This window comes from Morone saxatilis, unplaced genomic scaffold, assembly GCF_004916995.1.
Source record: "Morone saxatilis isolate NCDOM2014 unplaced genomic scaffold, NCSU_SB_2.0 Contig18, whole genome shotgun sequence".
NCBI classification, from domain to species: Eukaryota; Metazoa; Chordata; class Actinopteri; family Moronidae; genus Morone; species Morone saxatilis.
In genome coordinates this window covers 70035-83258 of record NW_023339740.1, presented here as the reverse complement: position 1 = coordinate 83258, position 13224 = coordinate 70035, and the positions used below count along the sequence as shown (strand labels likewise).

At 42.5% G+C, this 13224-nt stretch overlaps 1 protein-coding gene across 3 annotated transcripts in view; it reads right to left on the bottom strand.

The window, feature by feature from the left end:
- Positions 1–1647: 1647 nt before the first annotated feature.
- Positions 1648–13224, bottom strand: part of setd5 (SET domain containing 5) — a gene marked incomplete at its 5' end in the record, with an annotated part of 17403 nt that continues 5826 nt past the window's right edge. For 2 of the 3 annotated variants that reach the window (XM_035661478.1, XM_035661479.1), the window contains 12 exon segments: positions 1648–4360; positions 5267–5355; positions 6058–6179; positions 6284–6576; positions 9432–9917; positions 10036–10092; positions 10674–10903; positions 11067–11184; positions 11906–12166; positions 12281–12658; positions 12745–12900; positions 13038–13121. In XM_035661478.1, coding sequence (XP_035517371.1) covers positions 3734–4360; positions 5267–5355; positions 6058–6179; positions 6284–6576; positions 9432–9917; positions 10036–10092; positions 10674–10903; positions 11067–11184; positions 11906–12166; positions 12281–12658; positions 12745–12900; positions 13038–13121 — 2901 coding nt within the window. 3 annotated transcript variants of the gene reach the window in all.

The following is a 13224-nucleotide window of genomic DNA, read 5'->3' as shown; positions in this document are numbered from 1 at the left end:
AGTCTTCTTAGAAGCAATTTAGCTGGAGTTTGAAACAGTTTCTTTCATTTCTGCATACAGTTATTATTTAAATGGTTAGCATGCTTTGCAGTATTTTGTATTAATTAGTATATTATTTGTGTGATAATCTTATTGAATAACAAATTGTTTGTCATGGATATGGACCTACGGTCTTATTTGCAGTTTCTTTAACATAATACAACATGTAATGAATACTTTGATTTCCTCAGGTAATGTTTGTATGAATATACTGATGAAAGTGTAAGGATATTGCTAATAGAGTGACTACAGTACAAGTGTGCAGGATTTTTTTAAAGCATACACCAACTATTACATTTATGACAATGAAATGCAGTTTTGTTCCCCACCAATGGTGAATTTACTGCCTTTGTTTTGTGAATTGTTTTTTCAGTTCTGTTGACATGTCTTTGCTTGTGCAGGGTAGATACAATAAACCTGAGAAACATACTTAAGTAATCCACAAAATAAATCATTCATCATTCTCTTTCTTCAGATGAAATGTTCCCATTTCAATGGTTTTGAAAAATAAATCTCATCTCACAATTAGTTAGGAGCTAAAACATGATGGTAGGATAGTTGGTGGACGTAAAATGAATGGTTCAGTGGTTCCAAACAGGGACTATTGGGGAGAGAAATGTGGACCAGGAGGACCCCTTTTCCATCAAATTAGCTCTGGTTCTTGAACCGGTTCCGTTCAGGATTCAACAACAGTCAACAAATAATCCTATTAAGAATAAAGCTGCCTCCTGTGTGAACTGTCTGCAGCTGAACAGGGTCGGCCTACACTGCTGTATTTTAAAATCGGTCATAATGGTGGTACTTGGAGAGACTGATATTTACTGAGGTGGTACACGGAAACAATGCTATAGATAATCTGTTACAGACAAAGGAAAAATATTGAAATGTTACAAATACTCTACAAGTAGGCTGACTATCCAAATCAAGTGTTTGCTATGAATATGTAGTTTCATTGGTGCTTTCACACACTGGGAAACCAAGTCTTTGTCTCCTTTGCATTATTCACCTGTAGCTCAATGCTTCCCTCTAGTGGACAAACACAGGACTGATGCTCAATCTGTAACAGTGGGCCAAGATTTAATTAAAGAAAAAAAAAAAACCTGCTCAGTCAGGGGTGAGAATTAGTGGAAAACATATTTGTTACTGCTGAGAGGTTGCTTATGTGCACCCAATAAGTAACTTCTCATGTACTACTGTAAGTAGCAAATATGACAGCTATTTTTTTTTTATAAAAATGACCTACTACAGCTTTAAGTGATGGAGGTTAGTCTGAATAATGAGGCTGAAAGAATACATACAATGTTTAATGTATTTAACGTGCATATTCAACCTTTGCACCCGCATTTGTGTGAAGATGAAGATGTGTGTATTTGTTAGAAAACATTGTGAGACTCATTGTAATGCCACTGCCACTCGCATACTTAACATGATCCTTTTATCTGATGTTTCGTTGCCTTTTACACTTGTCTAAGAGAAAAGCCTTTTACCTTTATTTTTTTTTATAGTTTTTAATATATCCTGCTAACTCGCAAACAGGAGCAGCACTGGTGGAGATTATCTTCCCCGCCTGGACTGCTGTGACGTGTGCAAAACATACAAGCGACTCCCTCAAATGACACATCACAATGGTAGTTTTCAAAATACATTACCATCATGATTATTTTATTATCAAAAAGCATTACATCTCTTGCTTCTTAAACCTTTTGGAGGGGAACAATTGAAATAGTTACTACTATGATCTGTGTAAAAATAAATCCAAACCAACAGAATGATCTTTACACAACAAAAAGAGAATGCAGCGTCTGGTTTTCGGAGGAACCCAGGAACAGACCCAATGATCAGCTTCCAACCGTCTGACAGAGTTGGTCACTCGGACCCTAATAACAAATATCATGCGATAAATTCAGTGTACTATATTTTCTCCATACAAGTCTATATCACATTTCTTTCTATACAAGTACACATAATCATACATATTGTCCTATTGTGTCTTTTAGGTTGTATTTCTTTCATTTTTAAGGTGCTGGTTAATTTTGGGTCACAACTTTATTTTTTTTCAATTTGTCAAACATTCATGTAACACGAGTACCCTTCTGTGTGTTTGCGGACTGAGGGGAGGAGGGGCGGTGGGTGTAGTGGCGGGTGGGGTCCAGTCTCATGACCGGGCCCTCGGTCCTCGAAGCTTTCCCACACGAACGCAGACGTTTTGTTTCCACATCCGGTCCAAAATAAAAGTCTCAGAGGGAGGAGAGGGCGACTCCTGCTGCCGCCCAGCTGTCAGCTTAACGTCGGTTTGAGGTCCCACTGTGGCGGTCAGGAGAACTGTCTCTTTATTACAAGTCAGTTTGTGAGTTAAAAAGGAAAAATAAAAATACAGCATTCTGTGGAAAGGGAAGCAGCTCTCACACGAGAACATAGCAGCTTTTTTAAAACCTAGGTTTTATAAACAATCCAAATACTCCCTCAGAGATCCCTTCCCCGATTTTCCTCGGTGTCAAACGGAATGCAAGGATTGGTCAGGGAAAAAACCAAACATATATTTAAAGAAATCCTGCAGGATAAAAACCCAACATTTTATCTTAGAAATTACATTGGATTGTTCGCCTCTCATTTTGTTCCTGCATCCCACTCTAGAATATATAATTAGTATGAATTTGGAAAACTTGTTCCAACTGATTTAATGACAAGATGAATGCAGCCATATGTGGGGAACATAACTGGATTTCAAATTTATTGGAAAAAAAAAAAAAAAAACAAGAACGCAGCACCATGAATCATAAGACCTGTATGTCTCAAGTACAATATCAGAAGTCTACAGTGAAGTAGTCCTAATGTGAAATCAAAAAAGTCCAGTGGGGATGAGAGAACAGAAGAGAACCCAAAACAACAGAACATTGGAACAGACGGAGGGAAAAAAAGGGCTGTTTTCATGTTTAGTGAGAGAACACGGAAACTGGTAATCACATGGAATGATCCTATCCAGGGAGGACCCCTCCTCCCCGCCTCTCTAATGCATCTTTAGAACGGATGATTAACATGTCGCCTTCGCTTGCATTGTTTCCCCCTCTTTCCAAATCAAACACTTATTTACTGCAGCACAGACTCGGCCACTTGCCAAATCAAAAAAGTAACGACAAAAACAAAAACAAAAAATCAAAAATAAAACAACTCTTGCTTTCAGTTACATATGCATCTCAGCATTTATCCAACCTGGGTACCATGATGACAGGTACGGCTTTTTATAACTTTGTACAGACATTTGTGTGGAAGTTTTTACTTTCCGACATTACAGAGCCTGTTTGCACAGTCCGGCACATGAGGAAACACTGGGGACAATTTCAAGTTACATGTGATTTCTTGGTTATTTTTTTCAGAATGTGTCATCCAAATTGGTTTTTCCACTGGTTCCGTAATGATGTCCAAAGTCAATGATTAGCTTTGTGCAGAATGTGGTAATTTGTTTTGTTTTTTTGTAAATAAAGAAAGAAAAGACAGAAAAAAAGAAAAGGAGAAAAGGAGAAAAGGAGAAATCTGTAAAGAAGTCCTTGCTCCTCTTGGGTCTGTACATTTCCCCTCCCCAAACTCCCTGAGCCCCATTTCACCGCAGGGGTTGAGGAGGTACGCAGCTTCATACACACTCACACACACACACACACACACACACTCGCACATACGCACACACTTGAACAAGGTCCTAAAAGCTTCCTGACTGTGTCCTTACTCCGGGTCCCTGGAGCGGGGAGTGCTGGAACTGACTGAGGCTTGACCCTCGCTGTGGGTAGTGTGTCGGTCCGGAGGCCGACAGCAACCTGGGGCCGGCCTGCAGCGCCGTCTGGCCCGGGCTACCCGACTTCAGGCTGCGAGATGCCTGCTGGCTCCCTCTGGAGGCCTGGGCACCCGAGTCTATTTTAGTCTGCCCGTGGGCCCTGGGTCCTGGGGCGGGAGACCCCGGCAGGCCGCTGCTGTTCAAAAGGCTCGCTTTTAAGTGGCTGTTGCCGTAGCCGTGGCCACCGTCCACGTTACTGCTGCCACTCTGCTGGTGTAGAGAGCCCGCTGGCAGCCTGGAGTCTGAGGAGGAGGAGGAGGAGGAGGACGAGGAGGAGGACGAGGAGGAGGAGGAGGAGGACGAGGAGGAGGCGGGGTTGGTTGTGTGACTGGGGTAGCAGGATGGAGGGTGGTCCTGGGACAGTCCCGGGTGAGAGGAGGAGAGGCGTGGGTAGAAGCTCTGGCCTGATGAGGGACTGTAGGAACCCCGGAATGGAGAGTTGGAGGTTTGCTGGATGAACGACGGGCTGTCGGTCTGCCGGTGACTTTCTGATGACTGAACACACAAAAAACACACACACTCACTCTTCTGTGACAATTAAACATTTCAATTAAATGCAAGTATCCATGCTTTGGACAAAGCAAGATAGCATCTGCAGGTATTCACTTACAAAGTAAAACATATTTACCTTGTTAAAAACATATATATGAATATTAAAAATAGTGCTAAATTAGGGTTTATGAACCTTTAATGATGGACTGGACATTATTATTTACCAGCAAGTTGGATACACAGAACTGCAGGAAAAGGCAGGATTTCTACTCATAATTAGCATTTAGATGAGGGACACATTCAATAAATTAGCACTAGCAAAGATGTGGGTCAGGAAATGATCATTACTAGGGATGAGTACAGCATTATCTGTATCTGTTCAATCAACTGCATTTTCTGTATCCATACAAGAGGAAGTGTGTGGGGGCCTAACCCCAAGTTGTTCATTTAAGCCTGAAATTGATATGGGTTGATCAGTTATATTTAGCAGAAAACTATATACAGAACAGCCTCATGATTGAGCTAAAAGAGTGAGAGAACTATTTTCAGAACAGAATTTTAAAAAAAGAAAAAGGTTGCTATATATTTACAAGTACAGATATTGGCACATTTTACTTAATGACAGCCTACTCGTAAAAAGTACATTAACCACGCTCGCCCAACCCTCCTAATTACTTCCATATGATTTAAATGCAACATTGTCATGGAATCATGGCTAATGCATCAGATTCAAATAAAATGTTGCCAAAAGGCACTGGATTTGATCCATGTGTGTCTTGACTACAAACAGCAACACAGAAACAGACTAAACATGGCAATGGTCATCAGGCAACTTGTATACTAATGTCATTGTGACACAGTATCCGGACAATTTGTTTGCATCGAGTGTAAATGGTTTGTGCAGGATACCTGGTGTGAGTACACAGAGGGACTGTATCTTTGTGGACTCTTCATGGGAGAAGCCATGGCCGCTGCCTGCATCTCATATCGATCTGCATCTGCAGACACAGAAAGGAAAATTACAATAGCACTGAAGAAAACAAGAACACGTTAGGGAAGTATGTTGATAATCCATGTCATTTTTTAAGAAATTTTTTTTTTTAAATTCTCTGATTTCAGCTTCTCAAATGTGAGTATCCTGTGGTCTCTAATCCTCTATGACAGTTAACTGAATAGAGGATGTCAGCTTGGGCTTTGGGAAACACTGATATTCTGAAATTTTTTGGACCAATCAACTAATGGATTAATTGAGAAAATGACTTGTCATGTAGTTACTTGTATCTAGTTATTAGGTCTATTCTTTGTTTTTGGTACAACATACTGTGAAACTTCTAATAATAGCCCGGGCGTTTATTTGTTTCAATCACTGAACTCACCCGGCCTTTATTAGAACGTGAACATTTGATCACGTGAATGATTTATGGCAGCCAGCATACAGACAGCGAGCAACACACACACAACATGACAAAAATTCAAACACTTTGATTCTTTTGATTGGTCAACACTTACGGACTAAAGGAACATAAATAATGGAGGAATGGACACAGAACTTGCTCCAGCAGGCGACCTGGTTGGTCAAGATAATTTCTAGAACAGGCCAGTAAAAGAGACCTGGGTCTAATTGGGATCCTGCTTTTATTACAAGTTTTACGGTGGTTGTGGCTTTGTCAGTTCATTTCTCTGCATGGATGTCTTCATACCAGATTCCTTCTCTGCTGAGCCATCACTTCTCTTGTAATTCCGCTCCATCTTGATGCTTCTTAGCACTCGCTCCAGAACCCCCTGACCTTCCCTTAGACGTTCAACAGTAGTTGGAACCATCCTTGGAAAAACACAATCCAAAGGTTATCAGACAGCTATTAAAACTTCCAGAATGTGCATGTCATATGCGACATGTACTGTGAGCCATTATTGTGGGCCTCTCACCACTGGTTGTTGCTGTCCTGGCGTCTGGACTGCACTGACGAGCCCTGGTGGTCTGGAGGACTGACCTCCTCTATCTGCGGGATGGAGGTGTGTGTTGAGGAAGAGAAGGAGCTGTGTGGGGAAGCCGGGGGATACATCTGCTGATGGGAATGGGGTTGATGGGGTTGATGGGAGTCCTGGCTGTAGTGAGAGCCAGGCCGGGTGGGGGTGCCACCCAGAGACGAGCTGCTCCCGACAGGCTCCGAGTCGCGACCACTTCCCTGCTTCCTCTTACGGTACTCCAGCAATGACACCTGAAGCAGCAGAGGGAGGGGGGGCGCTATTAAAGGACTGACACATGGTCTGGTGCTTATACTACTTCATGTCATTCACACTGATGCTGGGCCGCTGACTGAATCACATCATTCACCAAAACTGCACTGAGTGATGGGCAGACCGCATGCACCACACCAGAGAGGACTCACCTGGAAAACAGTATTTACTCTTCAATGCCACAGAAAGAAAAACACACCTTCATCACCATGGAAATTACCTTTGACATGAAAATGACACTGTATGCATCTCTGCTTTGGTTCCATTCCATTAAGAGTTGAGAAAAGGCTCAAATACAGCATACTGCAGATCACTGTGTGTCCTCAATGCACTGTTAGTAACATACAGCATCTAAAGCTTTTGACGAAAGAGCAGGCAACTTTAAATGCGCCACGCAATGATGCAACCACACTGAAACAACAACTACACAAACACTCATATCAACGTCCACAGGAAGTTTGAGCACACACACACACACAACATATACACACCTCCACTATTAACAATGAGAATGAGAGCACTCATCCCAGCTTAATGTCGTCATGACACAGAAAAGGCTTGTGGGAACAAAGTGGGGGTTTATGAAAAAGGTAGGGGAGAGGGGTGATGACCACACAGTCAGATACTGACATGGATGGCTCTTGTCTGAATCTTTGTGATAGCGATAATGTTATATACTAGGGAGCGACAAATAAATAGCCTCCGATATATATTTATATATACAGTATTTAAACCCTTTAAGAGCTGGCCACCATACATGTCTTTCTTCTTTCAGGTCAGGTTTAGTATGCTGCTGTAGTTTTGTATCAACAAGGTCTCTGATTGGTTCCGTCCCAGTTAAATGAAACAAAAACATAAAAACTAAAAGGAAAAGTACAGTTAATAACAACTTGTAGCTGCGGCCACCTATCTATTGGTTTTGATATATTTGTACAACCCAGGTTAATCAAACTTACTTAATTAATTAAAACTAAACCTTTTTGTAAACAATAAAAAACAAACTGAAATAAACAAACCCACTCTTGAAACTAACTGAAAATAAAAAATTAATAACAAACTAATAAATACTATAATAAAAATATAATAACTCCAGTGCCACTGGACTATTTTCAGCAATTACTATGGTGCGGAGTACAATGTTATAGTAACTGAAAGAGCCAATGGTTGGAGGCAAAATATAATTAAAGTCTTTAATGTGTTAAACTTTTTTTCTGTTGCCTGGACGAGTCAACTGACCCAATTCTGCTGGACTTGAGTCATGACTCACTTCAAGCCAATTTATCTAAATCTGACCTTCATCTGTATTTCATACAGCATGTGATGCTATACAGAAAACAACTGACAACGGACATTTCTTTGAAAAATGTATATCCCTTATTTTGACCGGCGAACATTAATCTGAACCACTAAATCATTTCCACCTTCTTAGTCAACGGGAATCCTAATACTAGACACTTCAGATACCTATTTGATATCACTGTCAGATATCAGTACCATAACCCTATCTACAGGGCGTCCATAGAAGGGCAGGATGTGAGGTATTCTATATTCCCATTTTCATGTTTATGTTTAGACATCTTTCTGGATATCTAGCCTGACCTGTGTGATGTGCTGAGTTCTGGTATCAACCACAGATTTTTCCAGTTCAGTCACTCATTTCTAACGTCACATTAACAGGACTATGTGATGTTAGCTCAGTTTGCTAAAAATTACATTTGGCTCGAGACTGATGAACTGTGTTACAATGGCTATGTTCAGACTGCAAGTCACCAACATCACATTCAACAAATAATTTGAACAGCCAAACAAAAATTGTATCTGACCAATAAATCCAAATTGATGGCTAAGGCTCGCAGTGTGATTATAGCCAATGTAAACTCACGAGGATGTCCATTTGTTGCATGCTTAATGCAACCCGGAGCCCTAGAACTTTCATATAGTGCCTTGTGCATGTTTTTTTTGCTTTAAAACCACACTGGTAAATTTAGCCTTGCTTTTAACCGAGGTGGATTACGGTTTGGAAAGAGCCATGGATGAGATGGAGCAGAGACACATGGGCTTCATCTCAACGCAATCATGACAATTCATGAACCATCAGCCTCTTATGTTAAAGGCAATGGATGAACCTTTACAATGAATTTGACTGAAATGGCATAAGAACTTAAAACTCCTGCTAAAAACTATAGCGTCATAATTCAATGTGGGTTTGGAGGAGGAGGAGGGGGGGCGGAGCTGTCGGAGCATGGGGTGGGTGTTGTATGCAGATGCAAAGAAACAATATTTACATGCACACTTCTAAAGATGTAGTTGTAGGGAGAATATTCACCATATTTTGTACTGGCTTGTATTCACTTCTTACAGCTATAGCCTGGTAATCTGGCTTCCCTGTCAGCAGACTAATGGTATGCTGGTTGGCCCTCTGCCTTGGAAGAAAAGTGGAAGAGAGACTTGGCAAAAAGTGTCAAGGAGCAGCGAAGGGGAGGAAGGGGGCTGAGGAAGAGGAGGGGGGAGGGAGGGGGGAGGAAGGGTCAAAGCTACAGAGTCGAAATCATTTCAGATATACACATAAAATGCTTAAATAGGTTTTTGTTTTTTTTAAATGTCTGTTGCTATTGGATTTGACCACCTGACAAAAGGGACCAATTGATATACTTAAGACAAAGTCAACGGGCAAACACAGAGCAAGGGGAAAAGCACATCATGAGGTTCGGCTTTTCAGTTGGCACATATCACACTCAAAGTCATTCGTGCTTGAAAAGAACAGATGAATGTCCTTAAGATTTACCTGAAAAACTAGCATTTTTACATTCTTATCATTATGATGTGGAGAACTTGCCTTCTTCTTTTGAGGTGGGTTGCTGGTGTGAGGAGGTGTTCCACTATCCGGGTAGCTTCCCCCATAATGAGGCTCACCATAGGGCGACATGGAGCCGGTACCCACGTCTCCCAGCAGCCCCTGGCCGCTTATGGAACTGTGGAAGGACTCTGCTGGGGAGAAGCCACCTTCTGACTGGGAGAGGTGGCGGTCAGTGGCCACGGGGTTCCCCAGGTTTGCATTGAGGGGGGAGCAGGTGTATATGAGGTTGAACTCTGTCTTGAAGGCCTGCTCCCTGTTTTGGGGGGTAAGGTCTAAGGAAGGACAGGACGCTGGGTTTAGGGAACTGGTCCCTACAGATGATGGGCCCTGGGAATCGTGGCCTGAAGGGCCTCCAGGAAGGGAGAAGTCATCGGAGGTCAGAGCCACAGGGCTCTCTAGGCTGGAGGGGAGCGACAGGTCTGGGAACTGAGGACGAGGGACGTCAAAGTCTGCCTGAAGACATGGCTGAAGGTGGGAAATAAACACAGAGAAGACAAAATTAATTAAACAAATCTAAGCAACAAGTGAGTAGTAGCATTAGCCATTACGCTATTAAGAGTTAATGGCAGAGATGGGGATGTACCTCAGGAGAGATGGACTCCGGCCGGTGAACAGGAGACGCTTCCGGGGATGATATGTTCTAGAGAGGAAAGCAAAGGTTATTAGAAACTTCATAGTGTGTCCCAAATATTACATATATTGGGACAACCTGCCCAGGTCCATTAACAGCAGATCAAGTTTCATTGGTGAGTCAAAGTGTTTATTCCAAAAAGAAGATTTAATTATGTCAAACAATATGAAGGTTCATTTGCATACAAACAGTAGTTTATCCTCAATGATTAACAAAGTTCCCCAGATATAATGTGGTATAATTACAAACACTAAATATACCCTTGGGAGAATTGAATGAGCTCACTTGGATCTCTTAGATTCACATTAACTTCATGCTGAAATTTACACATACTATACAATACTATCTGCCTATTTGGTAGGGGAAAGCCCTGCAGCCACTACTCAGCCAATTGATTACAAACCAACATTTATTTTATTGCAATTACTTCACTAATGTACTAAGCTGTCTGAGATGGATGTGCTCATGTGGGAAAGAAAAAGATGGTAGAACACCTGGGTGCAGTTTACCAAGTGAAATGGATATTATTGGGTTTACTATGTAAGCTCTGACAGACAAGTATGAGAAACTATGTCTGTGCTATCCCTTACTTCAAATTGCAGCGGTGTATTACAGCGGCTGGCGGGCAGTGAGGGCATGGGCGAGTAGGCCAGGCCGTTGGGCAGCAGGGAGCCACAGGGGGTGTGGAGCAGCGGGTGGAGGGAGTCCTCTGGGAGCGGTGGTGTGATGGGTGACAGCGGGCGGAGCAGGTGGTCCGAGGGTGTTGGTGTCGTCCCTGCCATATACTTTGAGCGGCGCTTCTTAAACGGTGCGCTGACTTCTGTGATTTTAAAAACATAAAATGTGGAAAACATAAAAGGGAGTTAAAAAAAGAAGGAAATACACATCTAGTATCAGGAAGGTAATGAAACACATGACTGCAATTACATAAAGAACTCTTCATTTAGTTGTACTTATAGTAACAGTAGTGTGGATGTACGTACCGCTGGAAAGGGGGTTAGGGGTGGATCTGCTACTGGTGCTTTGCTGGGAGGAGGTGGACTCTGTGCCATCCTCCACACTGGCTGAACAGCTCTCGTCCTCCAACTGCTTTATCCATCTCTGTATCAAAACAACAAGCATTGTCAGCTTAAAAAACAAAAACTGAGACATTTGTTTAAATTTCAAGATCAGATAAGCTTATTTAGACTTCACATAAAACAAAATAATAGAATTTAACATATTTTATAAACAAAATACATTCTTTACTCAAGTAGAAGTACAGATACTTTGTGTAAAAAAAAAAAAAAGACGGTAAAGGTAAAAGCCCTGATTCAACTTCTTTACTCAAGTAAAAGTGAAAAGGTACAGGCACTGAAATGTACTTACAGTATAAAAGTAAAAAGTACTCCCTTTGGTTTATCTGAAGGAGATTTCTACCGGTTGTTTCTGTGCAAAGCTGAAACTTCAAATAGGATCACGTCTCCCTATCTTGTCTGTTTCAACTTGTTACATCATTACATCTTTTTCAGCATCATCATGTGTGATATGCATCGATCTTCATGTTGGAAAGGTGTGCAAAAAAATAATCGATAATTCCTTTCAAATGCATTAAAACTAAAGTAGCTAGCCTGTTTTCAAAATGTAAGGAGAAGAAACTACAGATATGTGTAAAAATGTAGTGGGTAAAAGTAAAAACTTCTTAGAAAAATACTCAAGTTACAAATATACAGATATACTATACAGACTTCTGACAGCAGTAACACTAAATGTGAATTATACCCATTTATATACGCTATATTTTACAATCATACACTCTATAATATTTCGCTGCATCTTTCACCTTCTTGTAGCAGCCATAAGTGCCGTCCATTTGGAGTGGGCGGGGCCGGCGTCTCTCGGGGTTGAAGGGGGAGCCGAAGCGGACGTAGTGTCTGGGTGTGGTGCAGATGAGCGACGAATGGGAGAGGCCTGGCAGCATGTTGAGGGTGGTGGCCAGCACCGTGGGGTCAGTGGTTATCCGCAGCGGGCGCTCGACGGGCACCTCCTGGTGGACCTTTTCTCCTCCAGGGACCTTGTCATTCAACCACTCTGTCACCAGGTACTGACAGCAAAGTAAAACATTAATGATCAACTATACAAAATAATAAATATGATTAGGAATAGTGGACTCCATCTTAAAACAGCCACATTTCTACAAAGTCTAATGTCCTCTAACCTTCTTGGTCTTGGGGTAGCGCAAGTTGCCTCTATTTATGCAGTTTAGACCCTGGACATCTCCATCTAGGAGATGACCCCCAAGACCACTCTCTCCGTGGCCATGTTCAGCGCCATATGGACCCTGTGAGCCCTCTTCGTCGAGAGCAGCACCCTGATCGGCTGAAGATGGAGCCGCTCCCATGGCAGCGGCAGCAGCAGCGGCCGCTACCTGTTGGGCATGGGCTTGACGCTGCCGCCGGGCGCGCTGGGATGAGCTTGACCGGTAGCGAGAGATCCGACTTTTGGGTCGAGGCTTGGTGGGTCGTGCAGGTTTAGGGGGGGCAACTGGGGCGGGCAGGTTGGGTAATGATGTCTTTTCTTCAATAGATGGTGCTTCCTGTAAGAGAATGTAGAAAAAGAAGAGGTTAAATAGACGCAACAACAAAAACCAACTGACGGATCAACTCGATTCCTCTCACTGACCATGACATAGGTGGTGCGTCGCGTGCTGACCCCAGTGTTTTGGGGTGTGGGGGTGTTCCCTGTGGGGTTTCCTGCCCCGTCCTCAGTTTCCACGCCCTCCTCTTTTACCTCTGTTCCTCCCACTCTCCTCCGCCTCCTCTCCAAACTGTTACATGTCTTCATGAACAGGCAGAGATCCAAGGGGGGGGGGGTTAGACAGGCAGTGTCATTTTGTCTTTTGAATTACTGATGTATTGCTCGTCACACAGAACAAAAATATCTAGCTGTACTGGAAAATATTTTAAATGTCATACTTTTTTACTGGAGATGGTGACCCCGTTTTCATCCACCTCTCCCTCCTCTCCCTCCTCCACCTTCACCTCATCAAGCAGTCTCTCCTAATGGCACAGACAGGCAGCACATCAGGAGAACATCTCACCCAGCAGGAAGTACAAGCAATGTTTAGCTAATATAGGCTCATTTTCAACACACACACACACA